Source organism: Bufo gargarizans, chromosome 3, assembly GCF_014858855.1.
Source record: "Bufo gargarizans isolate SCDJY-AF-19 chromosome 3, ASM1485885v1, whole genome shotgun sequence".
Taxonomy (NCBI): domain Eukaryota; kingdom Metazoa; phylum Chordata; class Amphibia; order Anura; family Bufonidae; genus Bufo; species Bufo gargarizans.
This window is the reverse complement of record NC_058082.1, coordinates 300,775,048-300,802,349: the sequence shown is the minus strand read 5'-3', so window position 1 is coordinate 300,802,349 and position 27,302 is coordinate 300,775,048. Positions and strand designations below refer to the sequence as shown.

Sequence of the window (27,302 nt, the reverse complement as noted above, 5' to 3'; positions counted from 1 at the left end):
CACTTTACACATGCTGCTTTGATAAATCCAAAGATACCAGATGTTGGTGGAACCCATAAGAGAGAGACATAGGAGAATTTTATCTAAACACAGAGTGGAGTGCTAACTAACAGCAGCATGCTGACAACTGCTATGTGAAAATCTGGTGAAAAATTTACAAAATAAATAAGTCATACAGCCAAGGGGGGGCCAGAGGGGGCCACGGCCCCCCCTACATCAGGCTGTGCCCCCCCAACTGAGCAGCTCGGGGTGGGGGGGTGGCGGCGGCCGCAGGGAACAGGGAGATGAGCTCTTCCATTGCGCTCATCTCCATAGTCATCTGTATTGCCGTCCTCAGGACAGTGATACAGATGCCTGTGCTAGTGCGGCGGGGCAGGGGAGGGAGCGGCGTGTCCCTTCCCCTACCTTTGATAGGCTGCCAGCACTAGGCCTGCAGCCTATCATAGGCCGGCGCAGGCGGCGCGATGACGTCATCGTGCCGCTTGAGCCGTACAGCGGGGTATTTTATACTTGCAAATTATGGGGGACACTGAGGGCATCTACTGGGGCACTATATATGGGGCATTTTATACTGGTACATTATGGGGGGCACTAGGAGGAAAGGGGGGAGAGGAGCACTATGGGGACATTTACTGGGAGCACTATATAGGGGTATTTTATACTGACACATTATGGGGGCACTATAGGGACATTAGCTCAACTGGGGGCATTACAAGGGGGTATTTTTTACACTGTCACATTATAAGGAGAATTATTTCTACTGGGGGGTATTATTGTGGGCTTTATTACTCTCCCATGGTATGAGCCCCCTAGTAGCAGCACCAGCATCTCCCTGCTCTGCTATCCCTCTGCCCCATTCTCCAAATCCTTATTATGAAATCTTTCTCATTAGGATAAAACACAACATCAGCTCCGCCGAGCCCCCGGCCAAAGTGTGAAAGTGGCGTCCGAGATCCCCAAGGGCCAAGCCAAGTAATTGTAAGTTTTCATGTGAAATATGTTTCTGTTATACACATATAGCATACACTGTGCTACACAATATACAGTATACCTCTACACTGTTCCCCACAATATACAGTATACCTCTACACTGTGCCCCACAATGTACAGTATACCGCTACACTGTGCCCCACAATATACAGTATACCTCTACACTGTGCCACACAATATACAGTATACCTCTACACTGTTCCCCACAATATACAGTATACTTCTACACTGTGCCCCACAATATACAGTATACCTTTACACTGTGCCACACAATGTACAGTATACCTCTACACTGTTCCCCACAATATACAGTATACCTCTACACTGTTCCCCACAATATACAGTATACCTCTACACTGTTCCCCACAATATACAGTATACCTCTACACTGTTCCCCACAATATACAGTATACCGCTACACTGTTCCCCACAATATACAGTATACCTCTACACTGTTCCCCACAATATACAGTATACCTCTACACTGTTCCCCACAATATACAGTATACCTCTACACTGTTCCCCACAATATACAGTATACCTCTACACTGTTCCCCACAATATACAGTATACCTTTACACTGTGCCACACAATGTACAGTATACCTCTACACTGTGCCACACAATGTACAGTATACCTCTACACTGTGCCACACAATGTACAGTATACCTCTACACTGTGCCACACAATATACAGTATACCTCTACACTGTGCCACACAATGTACAGTATACCTCTACACTGTGCCACACAATATACAGTATACCTCTACACTGTGCCACACAATATACAGTATACCTCTACACTGTGTAGTCTGTTCTATAAGCACCCTTGTTCTGTGGCGGCAGACAGAAAATAATCTGGAAGAGCCGCTCCCGAGACCAGGCTCTGGATCCGCCACTGGACCGCTCACAGGAGTGTACATTTCTTCTAAACTGTAATCCGTATCCTCTGACCTGCAGAAATCAGCACTCGCTCGGTAACAACTAACAGGCAGTACCTGAAGGTTGTCGCCTGGCCCTGTTACCGAAGCTAGCCGAGTGGTGTAAGGTTAAGGTACTAGTAGAGATGAGCGGCCGCTGAATCCTGATTTAAAGTTAAAGTTACTGCAGGATATGGATTACAGTTTAGAAATGTCAAATGTACACTCCTGTGAGTGGCGGGGAGGGAGATCTGTGGATGACACTGTTATAGAGAGGGGGATCTGTGGATGGCACTGTTATAGAGAGGGGATCTGTGGATGACACCGTTATTGGGAGGGGGATCTGTGGATGACACTGCTATGGGGGGGATCTGTGGATGACACTGTTATGGAGGGGGATCTGTGGATGACACTGTTATGGAGGGGGATCTGTGGATGACACTGTTATGGAGGGGGATCTGTGGATGACACTGGTATGGAGGGGGATCTGTGGATGACACTGTTATGGAGGGGGATCTGTGGATGACACTGTTATGGAGAGAGATCTGTGGATGACACTGTCATGAGGGGGGATCTGTGGATGACACTGTCATGGGGGGGGATCTGTGGATGACACATATAGCATAAGATGCTATATACAGTATGTGTCATCCACAGATTCCCCCCCCCCCATAGCAGTGTCATCCACAGACCCCCCCCCATAGCAGTGTCATCCACAGATTCCCCCCCCCCCCCCCCATAGCAGTGTCATCCACAGATCCCCCTCCCTATAACAGTATCATCCACAGGCAACTAGGGAAATGTTCAAATAATTAGTAATTATTTATTTATTTATTATTTTTAACCACAGACAGAAATTGTCTTCCCTGCTGCGGTTTTAGGTATTGGATAAAGTATTGCAGCATTTCTAAGCGTACTTGTGTAAATGTATCATTGTTATAGCTGCCCCCCCCTACTTTTGTCCTGGCCCCCAGTGTGACCCCCCCCCAAAATTTGAGAGCTAGAGACGCCACTGCACACAGGTACTCAATATGTTGCTGTTTGAGCTCATGCACACAAGTGTCCTTTTTGTCCACATCTAATCTGCATTTTTTGCAGATCGGATGCGGACCTATTCACTTCAATGGGGTTGTAAAAGATGTGCACAGCACACCATGTACTGTCTGCATCCGTATGTCTGTTCCACGGCACCTGCAAAAAATATATCTGGCTATGGCTATGTGCATGAGACCTTAAATTGTTATTCTGATGATAGTTTCATTGTATAATGATGAGCTCTGATATACTTTGTATTTCAATTCATCTCTTTTTTTCAAGATCTCTGCTTGCTGTGACTGAATGTGTTAGGCTGAAAACCTACCCTGATCATTTCCAGTTGACACAGTTAATAACTAGTTCCAAAAGAGAGTGACAGTGCCCGACATTGTGACCTCAGTGACTAACCATTATCAGGTCAGGTTTTTAAATTTGTTTTTGGGGGAGGGAAATGTAAACAATAAATAATTGCATTCAATGAAAGCAAACAGACATATTAAAATGGTGAACAATTGGAACACAGGGCAAGTTTCATAATCACTATTACAATATTTTTTGATTATAATGTTTTGATTATAAAAAAAGTGAAGAGAATATAGAAGAAACAATAACACATGAAGAGAATCTTCTATGTGCATTCGTATCGGTGACATTAACCAGGAATCAGAAAAGTCATACATTGTTTTGGCCAATCCGAAAATAAGTATTGTACACATATAAATACTGTACCTCATCATTGTCTGGAGCAGCAAGAAAACGGCAAGGATCAGGACTGTGGAGCATCCCAACATTATTAACTGACAGTGAGTAAAAAAAGATAAAGAATGTTGAAATTTACATACCTGATGTTCATTGGTATAAAAGATACTGAGCAAATCTATAACAATAGAATAAACCTATTCATGCAAAGACTTCAGTACTAGGGTATAGTCACAGGGCAGGTTTATAAGAGGATTTTAGCCAAATATAGCTTAAAGGGACACTGACAGGCCTTCTGAGCATAATTAGCTCTTTATATGCCCCCCTAGGTCTTATAATAAATTTCCAATTCATATAAGTATTATCCCTGTGTGCATTGTAAAACGTTAAAATTAATCTTTATAATCACCTCTCCTTTCTGCCCAAGGGGCGTTCTTTGTGCCGCATTTGTGCCCAGCCGCGTCCCAACTGCCGGATCCTTAGACGCGCCCATCTCATTAGTATTCACTTGGCGCAATGTGATCCCTGCAAGCGAGGGTGCCGGGCGCATGCGCAGGATCTCCGAATGTCGGGGACAGGAAAATACCGCCCAGCGAGGTGAATACTAATGAGATTGGCGTGTCTAAGGATCCGGCAGTTGGGGCGCGGCTGGGCACAAATGCGGCACAAAGAACGCCCCTTGGGCAGAAAGGAGAGGTGATTATAAAGATTATTTTTAACGTTTTACAATGCGCACAGGGATAATTCTTATATGAATTGGAAATTTATTATAAGACCTGGGGGGGCATATAAAGAGCTAATTATGCTCAGAAGGCCTGTCAGTGTCCCTTTAAGAGCTCATACACAGGACCATATTTTGCATCCATGTCTGATGCACATTTTTTTATGTTTCGCACACAAACCCATTGATGTCTATAGGTCAGAAAAAAACATTGTGCTGTCCGCAAACATATGTCCGTTCTGCAAATTATAGAACATGTCCTATTCTTGCAGAAAACAATAGTCATTTCTAGTCATGAGAATGAGAAAAATGAGGATTGCACATGGAATGTATCCGCGGTTGGCGGGTCAGCTGCAGGCCACAATATGGATATGTTTTTCTGCATTTAACACTGTCAAAACTGCTTAGAGGGACACTGACAGGCCGTTAGAGCATATCAAGTGACATATATTCTTCTATTGGTCTTAATATGCTTAATTAAACTATACCATTATCACCCCTCGCTGCCTTTCCTTTACTTATAAAAAGTGTTTTTATCAATATGCAAATTATCTGACTTTGTGCCCAAGGGGCTGTCCCTCATTCAGTTGTGTGCCCAGCCGCGCCCCAACTGCCGTCTCCTAGTGCCGCCCAGCTCTCTAGTATTCACTGCACTGGGCGGCTTATTTTCTCCCGACGCAGTGAAATCCCGCGGACGCCCAGTACTATCTTCTACTGGAGCTGGAGGGTGCCGGGGACCTTATCCGGCGCAGGCACGGAGCGACGAGATGAGGCTGATGCCAGGAAGATAGTACTGGGCATGTGCGGTTATTTTACTGCGTCAGGAGAAAAAAAAGCTGCCCAGTGCAGTGAATACTAATGAGAGTGTCAGCGATGTGCGGTCCGCAAAATTGCCGGTATCCATGTTTTGCAGATCCGCAAAACACATACGGACATGTGAATGGACCCTAATGGGAAGAAATAAATAACCATGTTCATATTTAGCTGTTTCCAAGCGGAGACTAGAACGGGTAGTCACATGTTGATTGGCCCTATTGAATAATGCTACCCCGTGTACATAGTGGGAGTGCAAGCTTCTAACGATCTCTGATCTTTGCAAGCAGCGTTTTTCTGTCCGCCATGTGATGGCAGGCAAGACGGGTAAGTTATTGGTTGCACTATCATGATGGAAATGTTTTTGCTGATCCATGACGGATCCAGAAAAAACGCTGGTGTGAAAGTAGCCTAAACAGAAGAATCCTAATTACCTGCTCCCCTCTACTCTTGTCTTCTGGGCTGCCTCCTCTGTGTCCATGTTACGGTCCCTACAGAGTTGAAATCCAGGATAACATGGGCATGGTCACATGCACTACTGCAGACAATGACTGGCTTCAGAGGTAAAGTTCTGCTTGTGGCCACACCACTAAAAACTGAATATTCTCAGAGAAACCCATAGGATACCAGAGGTTTATTCGTTTTTGCTTTTTCATTTTTCTCCCCCATTTCCTTGGGCCATAACTTTTTTATATTTCCATTCACATAGCTGTATGAGGGTTTATTTTTTGTGGAACAAGTTGTACTTTTAATGCCACCACTAATTATGGCATAAAATGTAGTGGAAAGCGGTAAAAATTCCAAACTGGTTGGAATTGGAAAAAAAATTAAATTCCTCCACCGTTTTATGGGTTTTGTTCCCACAGCATTTTGTTTGTGGCAAAACTGACCCATGCCCTTAATTCTCTGGGTCAGTACGATTACAACTATACCTCATATGTGAAGGTTTTTTATAGCTAGTATAAAAATAAATTTAAACTTTGATAAAAAATTACATATTTTTTTTTACATCGCCATATTCTGACCCCCATAAATTTTTTATATTTATGTCTACTGAGCTGCAGAACAATCCGTAGATTTTATTGATACCATTTTGCAGTGTGCATGACTTTTTCATCATATTTTACAACTTTTTTGGGGTAAGAGAAGCAATGAAAAAATGGCAAATCGGCCATTTTGAACCTTTTTACCATTACGCTATTCGCGATATTTTAATATGGTCGCGGTGATACCCATGATGTTTAGATTTATTGTTATTTAGGTATTTATTTTTTTATTATACGGAAAGGGGGGTGATTTAAACTTTTTTTTGATATTTTTTAACATTTTTTTTTTACTTTTAGTGATGATTTTGAAGCTCATATATGGACCTATAAATTAATTTTTTTAATTTTTCATTTAGTACTATCAGGGATTTTAAAATGGATTTTGGACTAAAAATTGCTCATTTCTTATCCTGGTCTGCCATCTGGTGGCCAAAATAAGAATTGCAGCATGAACACTATAAGCCTCTTCAGCGAGCGGGCACCATGTTCGCACATCGCTCCAGCGCTGTACATGTACAGCGCTGGTAGCGATGAGGTTAAGAGTATTTGAGGATTTTATTATGCAGGGCCTATCCTCATTCAACCCATTCCCCTGTCGATGATCTGTTTCAGAGTAGCTCTATCAAAGACTTCCAAAGTGTGTACAGACCTAAAATACAGTATAGCTATCTGTGGAGCTGGGAGAATGATGTATGATATCACCCCAAATTGCTTTTCACCTTAACCCCTTAAAGACAGCCTATTTTCATTTTTAAATTTTTTATTTTTCCTCCCCACATTCTAGTAGCCATAACTTTTTTTACTTTTCCATTCCATAACCATATGAGGGCTTTATTTTTTGCAGGACAAGATGCATTTCTTAATGCCACCATTTAACCCTTAGGATACCAGAGTTTTTTTTTTCGTTTTTGCGGTTTCATTTTTCTTCCCTATCTTCCTTGAGCCATAACTTTTTTATATTCCTGTTCACATAGCTATATGAGGGCGTATTTACCCCTCACCCACAACAGCACCACGACAGAGGATGGATCCGCCCCCCAAAGACAGGAAACCTGCGGCACAAAAAGGTGGAGACTCCTCTCTGCCCTCAGTATGGTCCTGTCTTTAAGGGGAAGCCTGTGGTTCGTCCTCCTCTCCCTAGGCTGCCCTGTTACCTGCGGCCCCCCGTTCTTGTGCTGCACGCTTTGCGGGGGAGGGGGGGCAAGCAGAGGCGCAATGGCTTGGTGTTCCTGAGCGCTGGAGGGCACGATGCTTCGGTGCGATAGCAAGCACCAGTAAGCATCCGTTGGCGCAGAGGACAGAATATCCGGCCAGGGGGAGGAGTCTTAGCTCCGCTCACGTGATCCACCACTTCCGGGTTGAGAGTGAGGCCTGGAGCGCACAGATGCTTGGCGCATCACGTGCGGGGGGTGTGTGGTTAAAAGCCACTGGAACCCGGAAATGGCTGCCGGCGTTTGCAATACACGGAGGGCTGACAGTGTCTGGAGACAAGAGCTGCAGCATGGAGGAAGAAAGGAAAGAAACTATGGAGGACCCGGCGGCCAACCCAACCTCGGTACCAGGGAGGGGTGAGAGGCTTGTGTAGCCACATGTTTTATGACCATCTTTTGATGTACAAATGTATATGTGTCTTTGCAGAAAAAACATAAAAAAGCAGTTTCTAAAAGATGTCACAAAGAATGTGCCTTATGCAAATGTTCTCTGGCTTCTGAATATAGCAAGAGGTTATGCCAGCAATGCATATATAAAACGGTGGCTGAGGAGACTCCATCCTTTTATAGTTGTCTACAGAATTTTGTAAGAGCTGAGATTAACGCTTCTTTATCCTCCAAGAAGCCTGATAGTTCCAGAGAAGCTAAATCTAAGAAAAAGGAAAAAGAGTTTAAGGCGGTTTCTTCGGGCTCAGATGAGGGGGAGGAGGTCCAGTCTTTCTGTTTGGACTCGGACACTTCGTCCCTCTCCTCAGATTCCGATAATAATGAAATTAAGAGAGCTTTCTTTCCCGTGGAGGATGTGGATAAACTCTTGAAAGCAATCAAAGCAACCATGGGAATAGAAGACTTAAAAGAAGCTAGATCGTTGCAGGATATTATTTTTGGGGGGCTGCAGACAAAACAGTCTAGGTCGTTCCCTTTGCATAAAAACGTATCAGCCTTAATTAATGAAGAATGGCGTAAACCAAGCAAGAGTCTTTATTTCAAAAAATTTAAAGAGTAAATATCCTTTTTCCCCACGCCTCCACAACGGCAGTAACATGAAGATTATCCCGCCTTCTCAGGAACAGGAAACGACTTGTGCACCAGCCCATATAAGGCCCCCTCCCTCTTACCTCTCCAGTTGTTTTCCTGTCCCTCAGAAGGTCAGGACCTGCCATATGGACCAGTCATGCGCCCAGCCTTTTGGTTTGTTATCCCGGCTCTGGCCGGAGGGCTGAGGCAGGGGATAGGGTCGCGGAACTCTGCTAAATGTTCCTCCTTCCCTCTGGTTTAAGCCCAGCGATGCTGGCCACCCCGGGCTATGGTCCAGTGCAGACCGGCCCTGTTCTGTGACCCGGGGGAGCGTTCATGGGCCTGGGAATGCTCTCCACATCTTCCTCCTGTGCGCGTGCGCCCGCAGCAGGGCCCTGTGACGTCAGTGGCTGGCATACGGCGCATGGAGGGGGCGGAGCCGGATGTCATCATCATCGGGGACCAGGAAGTAAAGGAGCGCGGCTGCCGGCGTTCCGATGCAGTGCCAGCGCTCCTCTCCTGAGAGATGTCCCAGCAGGCAGATGAATCGCCCAGGCGGCCCACAGACACGTCCAGGCCCTCTAGCCCGGTAAGCCTCCTCCCGTTACTAGATGTCAGGTTTGCTTTGTCCTGCACTTAGGGTCTCCTTGGTGGTGGTTCTTTACCCTTTTTAAGAGACTAAGGATAATTTTTTTTCCTCTCCAAATTTTGTGTCTCTTAGGGTAAAGAATGCTCAAAAAAAGAACCACCCCTGAAGAAGAAATGCGCTATCTGCAAAAAATTACTGTAGTTCATACAAGAAATCCTTGTGCCAAGAGTGTTGTGACAAGGTTGTGTCAGAGGAGACCCATCTTTAGTAGAGAGTCTAAAAACCATGATTAAGAAGTGGGTGCAGCGGTAGAAGCTAAATTATCTACGTAGCCGCTATCTGGAATAAAGCGTCAAAGATTGACTTAGCCATATCTAAAGAAGCTAAGAAGTTGGCTCTTCCATTCGAAGACATGGGGTCCTTAAAGGATCCCTTAGATAAAAAAGCTGAGGGGTTCTTGAAAGGAGCTTGGGAAGCCTCGACGCCTTCCTTCAGACCTTCCATCGCTTCAACCTGTACTGCCAGATCCCTTATTATGTGGTTGTCAGATCTAGAGGAACAGATAAAGAACAAGAGCCCTAGAGAGGACCGTTTAGCTAGTGCAGTCATTAATAGAAAAGGTCCTAGGGGCAGTCCCAAAGCATCAAGGAGAGGGGTTTTATTCCTCTCTATTTTTAGTAAAAAAGCCAGATCGTTCCTACAGAACCATAATCAATTTAAAGAAACTGAACTACTTTCTCTTAGAGAAAAAGTTCAGAAGCGAGACTATCAATTCAACTATAAATCTACTCTTCCCAGGATGCTTCATGTCGGTTCTGGGCTTGAAGGATGCCTATCTCCATGTTCCGATCCATTAGGATTATCAGAAATACCTGAGATTTGCAGTTCAGATGGAAGTTCCAGGCGCTTCCATTTGGTTTAGCAATGGCCCCCAGAGTCTTCACCAAGGTGATAGCGGAAATGTCAGCTCACATCCGAGAAAAGGACATATTGTTTATACCTTATCTCGATGATTTCTTGATTGTGGCAAAAACAGAGAAAGCTTGCGAGTTGGCAGTCTTGGAAGTAATCCGCATCTTAAAGAAGCTGGGTTGGATTCTGAACGACAAGAAGTCAAAGCCAAGGCCTATACAACGTCCGCAGTTCCTGAGCCTAATCTTAGACTCCAGACACCAGAAGTGTTTTTTGACAGAAGAGAAGATAGCCGGTATACGACAGAAGATCCAAAATTTAATAGATCATCCCCGGATCACCTTGAGAAGAGGTACAGGTCCTTCTAAAAAAATTTGCATATTGTGATAAAGTTCATTATTTTCTGTAATGTACTGATAAACATTAGACTTTCATATATTTTAGATTCATTACACACCAACTGAAGTAGTTCAAGCCTTTTATTGTTTTAATATTGATGATTTTGGCATACAGCTCATGAAAACCCAAATTTCCTATCTAAAAAAATTAGCATATTTCATCCGACCAATAAAAGAAAAGTGTTTTTAATACAAAAAAAGTCAACCTTCAAATAATTATGTTCAGTTATGCACTCAATACTTGGTTGGGAATCCTTTTGCAGAAATGACTGCTTCAATGCGGCGTGGCATGGAGGCAATCAGCCTGTGGCACTGCTGAGGTGTTATGGAGGCCCAGGATGCTTCGATAGCGGCCTTAAGCTCATCCAGAGTGTTGGGTCTTGCATCTCTCAACTTTCTCTTCCCAATATCCCACAGATTCTCTATGGGGTTCAGGTCAGGAGAGTTGGCAGGCCAATTGAGCACAGTAATACCATGGTCAGTAAACCATTTACCAGTGGTTTTGGCACTGTGAGCAGGTGCCAGGTCGTGCTGAAAAATGAAATATTCATCTCCATAAAGCTTTTCAGCAGATGGAAGCATGAAGTGCTCCAAAATCTCCTGATAGCTAGCTGCATTGACCCTGCCCTTGATAAAACACAGTGGACCAACACCAGCAGCTGACATGGCACCCCAGACCATCACTGACTGTGGGTACTTGTCACTGGACTTCAGGCATTTTGGCATTTCCCTCTTCCCAGTCTTCCTCCAGACTCTGGCACCTTGATTTCCGAATGACATGCAAAATTAGCTTTCATCCGAAAAAAGTACTTTGGACCACTGAGCAACAGTCCAGTGCTGCTTCTCTGTAGCCCAGGTCAGGCGCTTCTGCCGCTGTTTCTGGTTCAAAAGTGTCTTGACCTGGGGAATGTGGCACCTGTAGCCCATTTCCTGCACACGCCTGTACACGGTGGCTCTGGATGTTTCTACTCCAGACTCAGTCCACTGCTTCCGCAGGTCCCCCAAGGTCTGGAATCGGTCCTTCTCCACAATCTTCCTCAGGGTCCGGTCACCTCTTCTCGTTGTGCAGCGTTTTCTGCCACACTTTTTCCTTCCCACAGACTTCCCACTGAGGTGCCTTGATACAGCACTCTGGGAACAGCCTATTCGTTCAGAAATTTCTTTCTGTGTCTTACCCTCTTGCTTGAGGGTGTCAATGATGGCCTTCTGGACAGCAGTCAGGTCGGCAGTCTTACCCATGATTGCGGTTTTTAGTAATGAACCAGGCTGGGAGTTTTTAAAAGCCTCAGGAATCTTTTGCAGGTGTTTAGAGTTAATTAGTTGATTCAGATGATTAGGTTAATAGCTCGTTTAGAGAACCTTTTCATGATATGCTATTTTTTTTAGATAGGAATTTGGGGTTTTCATGAGCTGTATGCCAAAATCATCAATATTAAAACAATAAAAGGCTTGAACTACTTCAGTTGGTGTGTAATGAATCTAAAATATATGAAAGTCTAATGTTTATCAGTACATTACAGAAAATAATGAACTTTATCACAATATGCTAATTTTTTTAGAAGGACCTGTATGTCGATCCTGGGGAGCTTAACTTCCTGCATCCCAGCTGTCACTTGGGCACAATTCCATACAAGAGAGCTGCAGTGGGAGATTCTGGAGACTTGGCAGAAGGGGAGTCTTCCTCTAGATATGAAATTCACAATATCTTCCCAGACCTTACTCAACCTAAGGTGGTGGTTCAAGACAGACAATTTAAATCGAGGTCTTCCTTGGCTAAAGAACGAGATTGTTTGACAACAGACGCAAGTCCATGGGGGTGAGGGGCCCACATTCTGAAGTTATCTTTTCAGGGACGTTGGGAGGGAAGCTTGATAAAGGCTTCCTCCAACATAAAGGGGCTCATGGCAGTAAAAGAAGCAATTCAGGAAGCTCTTCCACTATGTGTAGGCAAGGATCTAAGAATTATGTCCGACAATACAACAGTTGTTTCCTACATAAACAAGCAGGGGGGGGACCAGGTGTCAGGACCTAATGCTAAGTTACATCCTCCAGATGGTAGAGGGCAAATGCAGGTCTATTTCAGCAGTTCACATCAGGGGGAAGGAAAATATCCAGGCAGACTTTCTGAGTCACCATCAGATTTCCCAGGTGGAGTGGTGTCTCAACCACAAGATGTTCACCCAGATCTCGAAAAGCTGGGGTCTCCCATATATAGACCTGTTTGCCACGGCTCAGAACAACAGAGTGATCCCCCTGTGGGCTGGATGCTTTCCCTCTGATTCCCCGAGTACTGAGGAAAATCAGGGAAGATCAGGCAAGGGTAATACTAATCGCCCCATTTTGGCCAAAGAGGCCATGGTTTACACGGCTGAGAAAGTTATCAATTTCAGATCCTTGGGTGCCCCCCGCAACTCAGGATCTTCTTTTTCAGGGTCTGATTTTCCATCCGCAGGCAGACAACCTCCACCTGACGGCGTGGAACTTGAGAGGAAATTGTAGAGTAAGGGTTTTTCTGTCAGCTTAACAAACACCCTTTTAAGTAGCAGCAAAAAGATAACTATGTCTATTTATGCCAGAACCTGGCAGAAGTTTTTGTCTTTCGCAGGTCTTCAGTTTAAAAACCTTCCAGGCTCTCCACCCTTAAATAAGGTACTAGAGTTCCTTCAGAAGGGGCTAAAAATAGGTCTCTCGCCAAGCACTCTGAAAGTCCAAGTGTCTGCCTTGTCGGCCCTCTTTAACGAACACTTAGCGTCAACCCTTGGATATGCGTTTCTTTAAAGCCATTTCCAGATCTTCCCTTAATGTTTCCCAGAGAATAGCCCCTTGGGACCTAAATCTGGTTCTGCAGGCCTTGACAGCCCCTCCCTTTGAGTCTATCCATCAGATTAATATAAAATTCCTTTCTCTAAAGCTATGTTTATTAGTGGCCTTAACTTCAGAATGTAGAGTCTCCGAAATCTAGGCGATTTCCATAAATCCCCAGTACACATCTATCCTTCAGGACAGGGTGATTTTAAAACCTGACCTGGCTTTCTTACCTGAAGTAGCTACTAAATTCTATAAATCACAAGAAATTATTCTTCCTTCCTTTTATGATAATCCATCTTCAGAAAGGGAGGAAGTTTTCCATTGCCTGGATGTCAGAAGATGTCTCATGCAGTACCTGAATGAGACTAGGGAGTGGAGGAAATCTTCCTCGCCATTTGTTCTTTTTCAGGAAAAAAAAACAAAGGACATCAGGCCTCAAAGAAGACTCTGACAAAACGGATCACTTCAGCAATTTTTCTGGCATACTCTTCCTCGGGGAAGGAACCTCCTGAGGGTCTGTGTGCCCACTCCACAAGGGCTATATCAACGTCATGGGCTGAAAGAGCGGCGGTCTCTATCAAGGACATCTGTAAAGCGGCAATTTGGTCTCCTCCTTCTACCTTCTTTAACCACTACCGGTTACAATTGAACTCTCCTTCTGATTTATTCTTTGGAGCTTCGGTGCTATCTGCTGTCATCCCACCCTAGTCTTCCTTGGCTCCCTCTCTCTCGTGGTGCTGTTGTGGGTGAGGGGTAAAATGAAAACTACTTACGGGTAAATGGATTTTCCTGAATCCACAACAGCATCCTTATATTTTCCTCCCTTCTTTCTTTATCCTGGGTGGTAGAGTGTTTTCACGGGTGTCGGAAAAAAAGATAAAAAAAGTAGAAAAGTAAACTAACGTATACGGCGGAGTTCCTCAAATCAATGGGAATGTCATACTGAGGGCAGAGCGGAGTCTCCGCCTTTTTGTGCCGCAGGTTTCCTGTCTTTGGGGGCGGATCCATCCTCTCTCGTGGTGCTGTCGTGGGTTCAGTAAAATCCAATTACCTGTAAGTAATTTAAATTTTTTTGCAGGACAAGTTGTACTTTCTAATTCCACCAATAATTATGGCATAAAATGTAGTGGGAAGCAGTAAAAAAAAATCCAAATGGGGTGGATGTGCAAAAAAAATGCAATTCCTCCACCATTTTATGGGATTTGTTCCCACCGCATTTCATTTGCAGCAACACTGACCCATGCCCTTTATTCTCTGGGTCAGTACAATTACAATGATACCCCATATGTATAGATTATTTATGTGTAAAAAAAAATATATTTAACTTTGAAAATAATTCTTTTTTTTACATCACCATATTCTGAACCCCATAACTTTTTTATAATTATATCTACTGAGCTGTGGGATGGGCTAATTTTTTTGTGGGACAATATGTAGTTTTTATCGATACTATATTGGAGTGTGTGACTTTTTGATCACATTTTATTACTTTTTGGGGGGGTAAGAGAAGCAATGAAAAAAATTAGAATTGGCCATTTTGACCCTTTTTTCCGTTACAACATTCACTGTATTGGAAAAATATTTTTATATTTTAATAGTACGGACGTTTTCGGTTGCGGTGATACCTATGATGTTTATATTTTTTTTATTTAGGTAAAAAAATTTTTTATGATTTTAACTTTTATATTTAAAAAATTCTAGATTTGAAGCTCATATATGAGCCTATAAATCTGTTTTTTAATTTTCATTTTGAACGATCAGGGATTTTTAAAATGAGTTTATTACTGTATATTTCTCATTTCTTATGTTGGTCTGCCATCTGGTGGCCAAAATAATAATTGCAGCATGAACACTATAAGCCTCTTCAGCGAGGCTCAGTCCATTCAAAGCAACTACCAACAGCCCCATTGGCCGCAGGGGGTGTCGGTAGAAAGCCGGAAGCACGACATCTAAAGCCTTTAAAAACCGTGACCTTATTGCTGCTCACGGTAAGTAGCTGCAGGACCTGCCAGCTATGATGCCCACAGCACGTGCAAGCTTGTAGCCATGTTTACACATGTACATGTACGGCTCTGGTAGCAAAAGGGTTAATTTACCGTGTCTTGAAAAAAAAAAGATGACCAAAAAAATTGAGAATTTAGTGTTTTTATTTTTTTCCTATTCCTTTCACCGCACAGGACGTGACGATGCCTAATATGATGATTTTTTTTATTGTTTTATATATTTTTATCTTTAAAATTGGGAAAGGGGGGTGATTTAAACTTTTAATATTTTTATTTTTTACTTTTTTTTTACTTACTTATTAACTATTAGACCCTTCACACCAGAGTTCAGCCTTTCTGCTCTTCTGCTCCGTTATAGGAACGGAAAGGACGGATTTGGCACATAACTGAGCCAAATGGAGCCTACGGACCCCAGAGACTATAATGAGGTTCCGCTCAGAAGAAGATTTTTGAAGCTAAGAAAAAAGTCATGCATGCAGGTCCGTAATGGAGCAGAAGAACGGAAAGGCTCAACACTGATGTTAACTCAGCCTTAGGCCTCATGCACACGACCGTTGTTTCATTCCGTGTCTGTTCCGTTTTTCGTGATTTTCTGCGGACCCATTGACTTTCAATGGGTCCGTTGAAAACTCGGCTAATGCACCGTTTGTTATCCACGTCCGTGATCCGTGGTTCCAGTCCGTCAAAAAAATATAACCTGTCCTATTTTTTTTCATGGAAAACGGTTTGCGGACCCATTCAAGTCAATGGGTCCGTGAAAAAATGCGGAGGCACACGTTTTTTTCCTATCATTTGCATGGCAAACTTGACTTAGACTTTTTTTTACTTTCCTTCATGTCTGGTGATCCTCCAAAAATAAAGGAAGACACACTGAAACGGAAACGGATCACGGAACAACGGAACCCCATTTTGCAGAACGGAACAAAACAACGGTCATTGTGTGCATCCGCGTCCGTTCCGTAATTTTTCACAGTTTAGCGGAGGTCCCGTTCATTTCTATGGAGCTGTGAAAAAAAACTGATAGTCCTCTGTTTTTTCTCCGCGACCGTGATCCGTGATTCCAGTCCGTCAAAAAAATATAACCTGTCCTATTCTTGTCAGTGGAAAACAGAAGACGGACCCATTCAAGTCAATGGGTCCGTAAAAAAAAAAAAAAAAAACGGATGCACAACTGGTATGTCATTCGTGTCCGCTTTTTTCTACAAGACCTTGGTGCAATAAAATTACGCTTTTCATTAACCTTCCTTTTTTCCCCCCTGTCAGACAAAAAAAAAGGAAGACACAAGGAAACAAAACTGAAGCAAAATCGGACATGGACCACTGAAGCCAAATCACTAACAGTGAAAAAACACTGTCGTGTGCATGAGGCCTTAGAGGGCTAGAACCTGGGATCTTTTGATTCCTTATTCTATTCACCCTAATCTATAAGGATGAATAGGATTTATATACTGTCCCTGCTGAGCTGTGCCTCGGGCCCAGAGCAGCAGTGAAGTTACCATGACAGGTCTGGAGGGCTTCAGCAGCGTTCAGGCTGCCATGGTAACCAATCAAAGTCCGCAATTTCACTGCGGGGGCTCCAATCGGAAGTCAGAGGGATGCATCTCCCTTCCTAACTCCACAGATGATGTGATCAGCGTTGAGCGTGGCATCTGAAAGGTTAAATAAGAGGTTCCCCGGGATCGCTGTTCCCCATTATTGTGGCTGGGTGCTGGCTGTATGATACCCTCACCGTATGGAGCAGGCACGCAGCAGCAGCCCACTCCATACAAATGAAGGCGCATAATGCCGTACATGTATGGCATTTAAACCCTGGTTCGAGCAAAACCCTTGGTCGATTGCTTTTAGCAGCTCTGTTTACATTCGTTAAATTTTTTGGATGGTTTTAATATTGCCTATAAATCTGCACTATCTACCTCTATATTCCATCTAGTGATCTCTCTCTTTGGAGCGGCTTTCCCACATGGTGTACATTAGAGATGAGCGAATCGAAGCTGACGAAGTGGAATTCGATCCGAATTTCAGGAAAAATTTGATTCGCAACGAATGCGAATTTCCTTACGCTTCGTGGTAACGAATCACATTTTTCCTAAAATGGTGGCTAATGGCCACAGGTGTGAGGACTGAAGACATGGGAATTCTGGGAAGGCAGGATCACCCAGATTGACATGCCTGCATGCACCCAATCAGCAGCCAGCCCTGTGATGTCACAGCCCTATAAATATGGCGGCCATCTTATAGTCATACATTTTCCAGTGTTCAGAGTGCAGGGACAGACCTGTGAAGGCACTAGGGACAGCAATTGGAAAAATCTGATTGTGGGGAAAAAAAAGACAGAAAAAACTTTTTATAAGTGCAGGGAAAGGATAGGGAGGAATCCTTTCACAGCATCTTAGTGCAGGAAGAGACGCAGGAGGCGCTAGGAACATTGATAGGTAAGCGATTTACAAGTGCAGGGAAAGATTATTTGGGGATCCAAATAGCCATTAGACAGCTCTGTCATTCCAGCTATTTGTTATTGGGCTGCAAGTGCTATGTTGAAAAGTCTTTAGTGGCTTATATCTTAGTATCGTTAGTATATTATATCAGTACTACAAGAAAAACATATACGCATTTCACTTCTGCAGTTATTTCTAGTGAAAGCATATAGGTACGTATTTCATTAAAAAAAAGGAAAAAATATACGCACTGCACTGTTTCCGTTATTTCTGTTGAAAGCGTATAGGGGTGTAATTTCAGTACTAAAAGAAAAATATATACGCACTTCACTCTAAGTTTTTTTGGTCAAAGCATATAGTGGCCTATTTCAGTCCAACAAGAAAAATATATTCTCAGTTCACTTCTGCAGTTATTTCTGTTGAAAGCGTATAGTGGTGTATTTTAGTAAAAAAAAAATGAAAATATATACGCACTGCACTGTTGCAGTTATTTCTGGTGAAAGCGTATAAGGGCGTATTTCAGTAAAAAGAAGAAAAATATATACGCACTGCAGTATTGCAGTTATTTCTGAAAAAAGCAGATAGGGGCATATTTCAGTACTACAATTAAAATATATACGCTTCGCACTGTTGCAGTTATTTCTGGTGAAGGCAGATAGGGGCGTATTTCATTACTACAAGAAAAATATATACGCACTGCACTGTTGCAGTTATTTCTGGTGAAAGCATATAGGGCAGTATTTCAGTAAAAAAATATATATATATATATACGCACTACACTGTTGCAGTTATTTCTTGTGAAAGCATATAGGGCCGTATTTCAGTAAAAAAATGAAAAATATATACGCACTGCACTGTTGCAGTTATTTCGGGCGAAAGCATATAGTAGCCTATTTCAGTCTAACAAGTAAAATATATTCTCAGTTTACTTCTGCAGTTAATTGTGGTGAAAGCGTTTAGTGGCCTATTTCAGTACAAAAATAAAAATATATTTGTTGCTTTTAGGGGTGTTTTAATTTCCGTTTAATTTGTTTAGTTAAGTATATCAGGCAGAGAAGTGCCAGGCCATGCACAGAGGAGTGGCAGAGGCCTAAATGTTTCTGGAGCAAGCAGAGGTTGCAGCAGAGTAAGGGGGCGTGGCAGCATGAGTCGCAGCGAGAGGCCTGAGCTCCCGGTGTCATCTAGCGGTTGTGTCTTGACCAGCAACCCAGCGGTTCTTGATTGGTTAACTCAGTTATCCATGTCATCCCAAGTGACATCAGACACCCGCAGCCAACAGTCGGTGGATTCATCAGACACAACCCTTAGTTGGCATGGCCCGGGAGCAGGCCATGTACCCTCACCTGTCCTCAACCTGCCTCTGTCCTATTCTGTTCCCTCACTGCAAGACATACTATATGCTGTGGGCTCAGCTCCACTTTTCAGCGAGGAAGAGCTACTAGAGAAACATCAGCAGCTACTGCCCAGCCAAGATCTGGAGGAGACATCCACCGCTTCCTCTGCTAGGCGGTCAAGTAGTGATGAGGAGAGTGGCGCAGGAGCTTGTGTTGCGAGCGATCAGGCTCCTCACCCAGAGACCGCTGAGGAGGACATCAGTGACGTACACTACTTGATGATGATGATGAAGCCGATCGCACTTGGGAGCTGGGTGCAGATGGGGCTTCATGATCATCAGGAGAAGAGGGTGGCAGCTTGCTTGTGAGGCAGCGGCTGAGCCAGCAAGTTGGTAGCATGGCTGGGAGTCAGCAGGGTGGCAGCAGTTGCAGGTCGGGAGCCAAACGTGCCCGGGGTAGACCACCTGCTTTGCAGCTGCCTAACTGCCCAGGAAGTAGTGGTGCAGGGGTTCACGGAGGCAGCGGCGGTAGCAGTCAGTCAGTGTGGACTGTTGGGGGGAAAAATCACCTACTCGGCGGTGTGGCAGTTATTTTTATTAAAGGGCTTCTGCGCAGGCGCACTGAGGAGGTGAGCCTCCTTATCTCAGAGCGCCTGCGCCGAATCAACACAGGCGCGCGATTTTTGAAATGCTGACAGGGCCGGCCGGAGGAGGAGATCGCGGCTGGCCCTGTCAATCAACAAGAGGAGGGGGCTGTTTTCTGCGGCTGCTACCAGAAAGTAGACACCATACTTGCTGGTAGAAAGGTAATTAGCATATCATCACTTTTTTTGCAAAATCTACTGAACGAAAATTATTAATAACATAAGGTATAGCAATATCGTAGGACAGGGATTATGAGTACACAAAAAAAAAAAAATCTGTTTAGTGGGGTGACAGAAGCCCTTTAAGCTGCTAGAGGAGGTTAACGTGGCCACATGTAGAATATGTGGGCAGAAGGTAAAGCGTGACCAGAGTGCCAATGTTGGCACTACGGCCCTGCTTCAACATATGCAGCATCGCCGGGCAGTGGCCTGGGAGAACCGTGGCTCCGATGCGGTGGTCCAGTCTGCCGGAGCTATTGCTGCATCAACCAGTGGCACGCACCTGGTTTCAGCCAGTCAAGGCTCCACCACCTCAGCCGAAGGGAGCTGTCTGTCATTCCCATGTTCTGCTGGTCCAGATGCTTCTGATCCTACTCCTCGTCAGTCATTCCGTCAGCAATCAATCACCTAAGCGATTGCCAAGAGACAGCAGTATGCGTGCACACATCTAACGGCGCAGAAGCTGAACGTGCTTCTGTCCAAGTTGCTGGTGCTGCAGTCCCTCCCTTTCCAAGTGATGGACTCTGCACCTTTCAGAGATCTGATGGCTTGTGCCAAGCCGAGGTGGAGAGTCCCAAGCCGTCATTTCTTTCGCGAAAAAGGCAGTACCCGCCCTGCACAAATATGTCGACCAGAAGGTGGGCCAGTCCTTAGGCCTGTCGGTGTCTGCCAAAGTACACGGCAGCACCGACGTGTGAAGCTGTAACTACGGTCAGGGACAGTACATGTCCTATATGGGCCATTGGGTGAATGTGGTTCCTGCACAGCCACACCAGCAACTTGGCCAGGTCACGCCGCTTCTGCCTCCACGTTGTCCCACTGTTGCTCCTGCGACAATGTCCGCCTCTGCCTCCTCATCCTCCACCATGTCCTCAGCCTCCACTGCAGGGACAAGTCACAGTGCCCCTCCAGCATACCAAATGTGCAGGGCACGGCAGTCTCGTGCTGTTCTGCCCCTCGTTTCCCTGGGCGAATGAAGTCAGACAGGGGAGAAACTGCTCCATGTCCTTTGTCAATAAATCGAATCCTGGCTTTCTCACCGACAACTGAAAATCTGAAACATGGTGACCGACAATGGAAAGAAAATTGTGTTGGCGCTGCAGCAAGGAAAGCTGAGCCATGCACCCTGCATGGCACACGTGTTCAATCTGGTTGTCAAGCGGTTCCTGAAGTCTTCCACCCATCTGAAAGACATCCTAAAAATGGCCAGGAAACTTTGCATGCACTTCAGCCATTCGTACACCGCAAAGCACACCCTCCTTGAGCTGCAGCGGCAAAATGGCATCCCCCAACATAGGCTGATATGCGACGTTTTCACCCATTGGAATTCTACGCTCAATATGTTGGACCGACTATACGAACAGAGAAAGGCCAACGGTTTCTTGATGATGCAAGCACATAGGAGTACTCCCCTGTGGAACTTCTATGTCAGCCAGTGGCAGCTCATGCATGACACCTGTCGTTTTCTCAGGCCCTTTCAGGACGCCACGTTATTTGTCAGTCGCCAGGACTACGGGCTTAACATCATTCCACTGCTTTATGTTCTGGAACAGATGCTGGTAACAATGGCTGGTCAGGGGACTGGAGACGTAGCGCCTAGATCTCAAGGCCACATGAGAGGAGGACATTGGAGCTCAGGCAATGTTTAGCCAAATGGGTGATTTTTCTACTGACAGGAGAGCATTAGCATTAGCGGCCAGAGGAGGTCCATGGCGATGAGGAAGATGAGACAGAGGACCCAGACACACTGTGGCAGTATCCAGTTGAGATGGAGGCAGGGAGTCCCTCTAAGTCACTTGCACAAATGGCCCAATCCATGCTCACTTGCTTGCGTAGTGACAGTCGAATTGTCACCATTCGGCAGAGGGATGACTTCTGGCTCTCCACCTTGTTGGACCATCGCTACCGGTGGGGGCATTTTTTACACCCACTGAGAGGAAGGACAAACTGATCTACTACAGAGACATCCTATGTAGTCAGTTGGCCACTGCCTATCTGCGCCATCGTCCATCCTCTCACAGGTCTGACCTGTGGGGCCCTCTGCACTCACGTTCCACTGCCATGGCTGCTGGGGAGGGGTAGGGTGGCAGAAGCAGTACCAGCTCAATCAGCAGCAGCCTAAGTCTACAGTCGCTGATGAGTAGCTTTCTTCACCCACATAGTGAAGAAACTACTCACCAGCAGCAGCTGCAGCAGCAGGTAGACCTGGAGAAGGGCCTGAACCAGCAGGTGGGGTGACATACTTGGACAGCACCCTGCCAACCCACATTGAAGATCCGCTGGACTACTGGGCAGCCAAACTGGATTTGTGGCCGCAACAAGCAGAGTTTGCCCTGGAAAAGCTGTCCTGCGCGGCCAGTAGTGTGGCATTGGAGCGGGTGTTTAGTGCGGCTGGGGCAAGTTACCCCAAGGAGAACTCGCCTGTCCACCCAAAATGTGGAGAGACTGATCTTTGTTAAGATGAATCAGACATGGATCAGCCAGGATTTCCAACCACAAATTCCTGATTCATCAGACTAGATCATCCATGGTGCCACACCAACACCTTGATTAAAAGAGACCGGTTTCTTCTGACTACCTGCCTCAGCTACTACTCTGATGATGCCACACATCTGATGCCAAGTGCCAAGTGCTCCTTCTTTCAGCCACCTTCATCAGCTGGTACTGGTATTGCCACCGACCGCCCCACTCGGTCACCGGGTCACTTTGTGGTCTCCCGATGCACCTGCTGCTGCCATCTCCACACTAGTATGTTACCTTGCCACTCTGTGGTATCCTCCTGCTGCTGCCTTATCCACACTGTCACCTTGCCACTCTGTGGTATCCTCCTGCTGCTGCCTTATCCACACTATGTCACCTTGCCACTCTGTGGTATCCTCCTGCGGCTGCTGCCTTATCCACACTATGTCACCTTACCAATCTGTGGTATCCTCCTGCTGCAGCTTTATCCACACTATGTCACCTTGCCAATCTGTGGTATCCTCCTGCTGCTGCCTTATCCACACTGTCACCTTGCCACTTTGTGGTATGCTCCTGCTGCTGCCTTATCCACACTATGTCACCTTGCCACTCTGTGGTATCCTGATGCTGCTTCCACCTCCATCAATATGTCATAGGGCCACTCTGTGGACCTCTCATGCTGTTCCCACCCTCCCCACTTCAGGACTGGGCCACTATTTTGCCTTTCGGCCATGCTAACATCAGGATTTATTTGACCTTTCTTCTGATCTGTCAGAAGGAAGGAAAAATGAGGCGCACAACAGATCCTGTCTGTGTAGCAGCTGTAAGACCTGTATGGTCCCATCAGAATTGGCTTATGATTTGGTAGCCAAAAGCAGGAGTGGGTGCAAAATCATCTCTGTTTTACATCCACTCCTGTTTTTTTTTTGGCATTAGCAATACTGATGGATTATTGGGCAAATGCTGACCGAGTGAAGGTGTATGCTCCACAGACAGGATCCGTTTTTTGTGGGTTATTGTTCTGACAGATCAATAGGAGAGAATATTTAAAAGAAAAACTGCTACAAGATGACATAGTTTTAAATTAGAGGGGCAAAGGTTTAAAAGTAATATCAGGAAGTATTACTTTACTGAGAGAGTAGTGGATGCATGGAATAGCCTTCCTGCAGAAGTGGTATCTGCAAATACAGTGAAGTAGTTTAAGCATGCATTGGATAGGCATAATGCCATCCTTCATATAAGATAGGGCCAGGGGCTATCCATAGTATTTAGTATATTGGGCAGACTAGATGGGCCAAATGGTTCTTATCTGCCGACACATTCTATGTTTTCTATGTTATATTTACTGTTGGTTTCAGGCTCGGACTGGCCCAGAGGGGTACAGGGGAATCCCCCAGTCGGCCCCTGAGCAAGGTGGCCCCTAGTCTCCCACCCCCTGCACAAGTGGCACGTAACACAGTAGACTTACTGCACTACATACATATTGTCACGTTCGGGTGTGGGAGGTAAACACTAGTGTTGAGCGCGAATATTCGAATATCAATTTTTTTTAGCGAATATCGGCACTTCACTAATTCGCGAATATTTCGAATATAGTGCTATAAATTCGATATTTCGAATATTCGGGGGGTTTTTTGTTATATTTTTTTCTTTCCCACTTCCCTAAAGTTGTTCTTACCTGTCTTTAGGATTCCTGGCTGCTCCAGTCAGTGCCCGTTGCAGCTTCTGCCGACTTCCGTGCTCATGGCGTGTCCCCATCACCATGGGAACGTCTCCATATACTAGAATGTACTGTCGGACTTAAGAATTACGTTGAAATCGCAATTCGATTAATTCAAGTTATAATAATCGAATTGCGATTTCAACTTAACACTGCTATATTCCATATTCGTTAATTCTAGCCTAATATGGAATATAGCAGTGCTAAGTTGAAATCGCCATGCGATTACTTAGAGTTATATTAATCGCATTGCGATTTCAACTTGGACCTGGTTTACTATGGTTGGCTTGGTAGAATTAGCGAATATGACAAATGTATTCGTCATATTCCACAAAACGAAGATAACGAATGTATTCGTCATATTCCACAAAACGAAGATAACAAAGTATTCTCCATCTTCGTTTTAGCTACCTATTCATCAACTTCGCTAATTCTAGCAATCATATAGGAAAGTTTACTATAGAGACAGCTAAGTTTAATTCGCTATGCGATTATATTACTTTGCTTTTTTTTTAAATAAATAGAATAATTATAAAACCTGATAATTATTATAATTATTCTATTTATTTAAAAAAAAAAAGCAAAGTAATATAATCGCATAGCGAATTAAACTTAGCTGTCTCTATAGTAAACTTTCCTATATGATTGCTAGAATTAGCGAAGTTGATGAATAGGTAGCTAAAACGAAGATGCAGAATACTTCGTTATCTTCGTTTTGTGGAATATGACGAATACATTCATTATCTTCGTTTTGTGGAATATGACGAATACATTCGTCATATTCGCAAATTCTACCAAGCCAACCATAGTAAACCAGGTCCAAGTTGAAATCGCAATTCGATTATTATAACTTGAATTAATCGAATTTCGATTTCAGCTTAGCACTCCTATATTCCATATTAGGCTAGAATTAACGAATATGGAATATAGCAGTGCTAAGTTGAAATCGAAATTTGATTATTATAACTTGAATTAATCGCATTGCTATTTCAATAGGAGAGTAGCCTTTAAGTTAAAATCGCAATACGCGATTATTTAAATCGCATATTAATCGCGATAACTAGAATAATGACGAATATTCGATTTCGACGAATATAAAACGAATATTCTATCGAATATTCGCGAATTTCGTCGAAATCGAATATGGCACCTGCCGCTCATCACTAGTAAACACCACACCGAACATAGGAGGGAAAGGGGTGAGGTAATAAGGCCTGGAAACTAGGGAAAGGAGATGGACACCTCCTATAAAAACCCTAATCAAAGTCGATCTCCTGCCACCTATTGCGGGAACATCCGTGACACATATATTCAATATACAGCACCTCAACTAGCCTATGTTCATATAAAAAACTTGTTAAAATATTTATTATATTTGAATGTATCCGTACTGTGGGCCCCCAAAATAAATTTTACTGGTGGGCCCTAGGTACCCGTCCGACACTGGTCATGGGCACTATGTAAGATCCCAAGCAGGGAAACCGTGTTCATTCTGAGCTTATACATTGATGTCACAGGACACCTGGCAGAGAGAGAGAGCAATGAAAGCTTATCTTTAGACACGCAATACAGATAGTTTAGGGTCAGATGGGGAGAGTTTTAGTGAAGATACTAGCTTGGACCAGTGTCAGGAACTGATCCAGTATGCCATTGGTGCGCTGTCTTGTCCAGAGTCCAGTGTACTGTCAGATAGGGTATTCAGCGTGACAGTTAAAAGTTGTCCTGCACAAGTGTGAAAAGCATTACATTTGTGAAAATAAATGGAGGCATGGATCTCTGAGTAGTTTCACATACCTCTGGCTGATGTCACTGAATAGATCTGCCAATGATCTTTGGGGACTGATACGACTGCCGCAACTGCTACAACCCAAGCTGCCACTACTACAACCTTTACATGGCCGCACATCTCCAGCTTTGTCCATCACCTTCCATACTGTACTGCTACCACTGCAGCTACTTATTGCTGCCTCTGCTGCCAGTATTACTACCCCTATACAGCTGCACATCTCCTGCCTTGCCAGCAGGGCCGCCATCAGGGGGGTACAGCCGATACCCCAGTAAGGGGCCCGGACCCCGAGGGTGCCCGGCCAGTTCCAATTTCATAATTTTTATTTTTATTTATTTATTTTTTTGTTCCTGGCCCCGTTGACCGACCCTCCCCCCGCCGCTCCGCTGATTCGACCTCTGTATTAGTAGTAGTACAACACCTTAGCCTAACCTGCGGACGGTATTCCGGGCCTGGCTGCATTCCTCTTTAAAAGGCTCTGGAGCCGTTGCGCAGAGGAACGTAGCTGCGCAGCGGCACGTGACGTCAGACGCTGTGCGGCTGTACCTGTCGTCGCTGCCTCACGCCGGGACGCCGCCGGCATTCAAATTAGCGCGCGGGAACTTGAACTTCTGTTCTGGGCTGGCACTGGCAGAGAGTGGCAGAGACGCAGTACTGTCTGTGGTCACTCACTGGTCTCGTGGTCTGGACTGTCTGGCCTCTGGCTAGTGGCTGGGAGTGGGAGCCTGGGACGGACTGCCTGGCCAGCCCTGGTGGCAAACTAATCAAATCTGGACTGACTGGACTGGAAAAAATAATTTGTGGAGGTAACTTGTGGTCTGAGACTGTGGTGGTCTGGAAGCCTGCCCAGCTGCCCTAGTGCCCTCTCACCCCCTCCTCCATCACACACATGATCTTCTTGGACTTGGATGGACCCCCCCTCCCCCCCTAATAATTCATTAGGTCCATTAGGTTAACTTAGGTTATTACTTGACTTGTTTCCATCCATAAGGCAAGGGGCTGGGTGGGCTGGCAAGGGAGGTGTTAATAACAATAAGTGATGGATCATGGTCTGGAGGATCATCATGGCCCTGGATAATGTTGTCTTTGCTCGGGGGTAAAATGCAAAGCTGTTTTCTGGATTATCCCACAGGGCCATGATCCTCCATCACTTATTGTTATTAACCCCTCCCTTGCCAGCCCCATTTAGCTGTGTGTTCGGCTGCAGTCAGGTAGTGTAGTTAGTGTTAGTGTAGGGTTCTGCTTTAAAGAGTCTACCTTGTCGTGGTAGGACGCTTCATATTATTTGGTTAAAAAATAATTCCTTACTGAAATCACTGATTATCACTTTTTACTGTCTTTGTAGTTGTAAAAAAAAAAAAAAATTAAATTGGGGGTGGAGGGGGGCCGGGAGGCGGAGTCAGGAAAGATTCTAAAGGGGCGGGGTAGGAGGGGGGCCCAGGCCTTGAGCTGTGTAAGGGGCCCCAAAATTTCTGATGGCAGCCCTGCTTGCCAGTCAGATTCCATACTGTACTGCTGCAGCTACTACTGTCCTTGCTGCCG

At 44.8% G+C, this 27,302-nt stretch overlaps 1 protein-coding gene across 5 annotated transcripts in view; it reads right to left on the bottom strand.

Moving 5' to 3' along the window:
- Positions 1-27,302, bottom strand: part of HSD17B3 (hydroxysteroid 17-beta dehydrogenase 3) — a 142,051-nt gene that overhangs the window by 63,306 nt on the left and 51,443 nt on the right. For all 5 annotated transcript variants that reach the window (XM_044286220.1, XM_044286219.1, XM_044286221.1 and 2 more), the window contains one exon: positions 3,676-3,743. In XM_044286220.1, the coding sequence (XP_044142155.1) occupies positions 3,676-3,743 (68 nt within the window). The remainder of the gene's footprint in view (positions 1-3,675; positions 3,744-27,302) is intronic.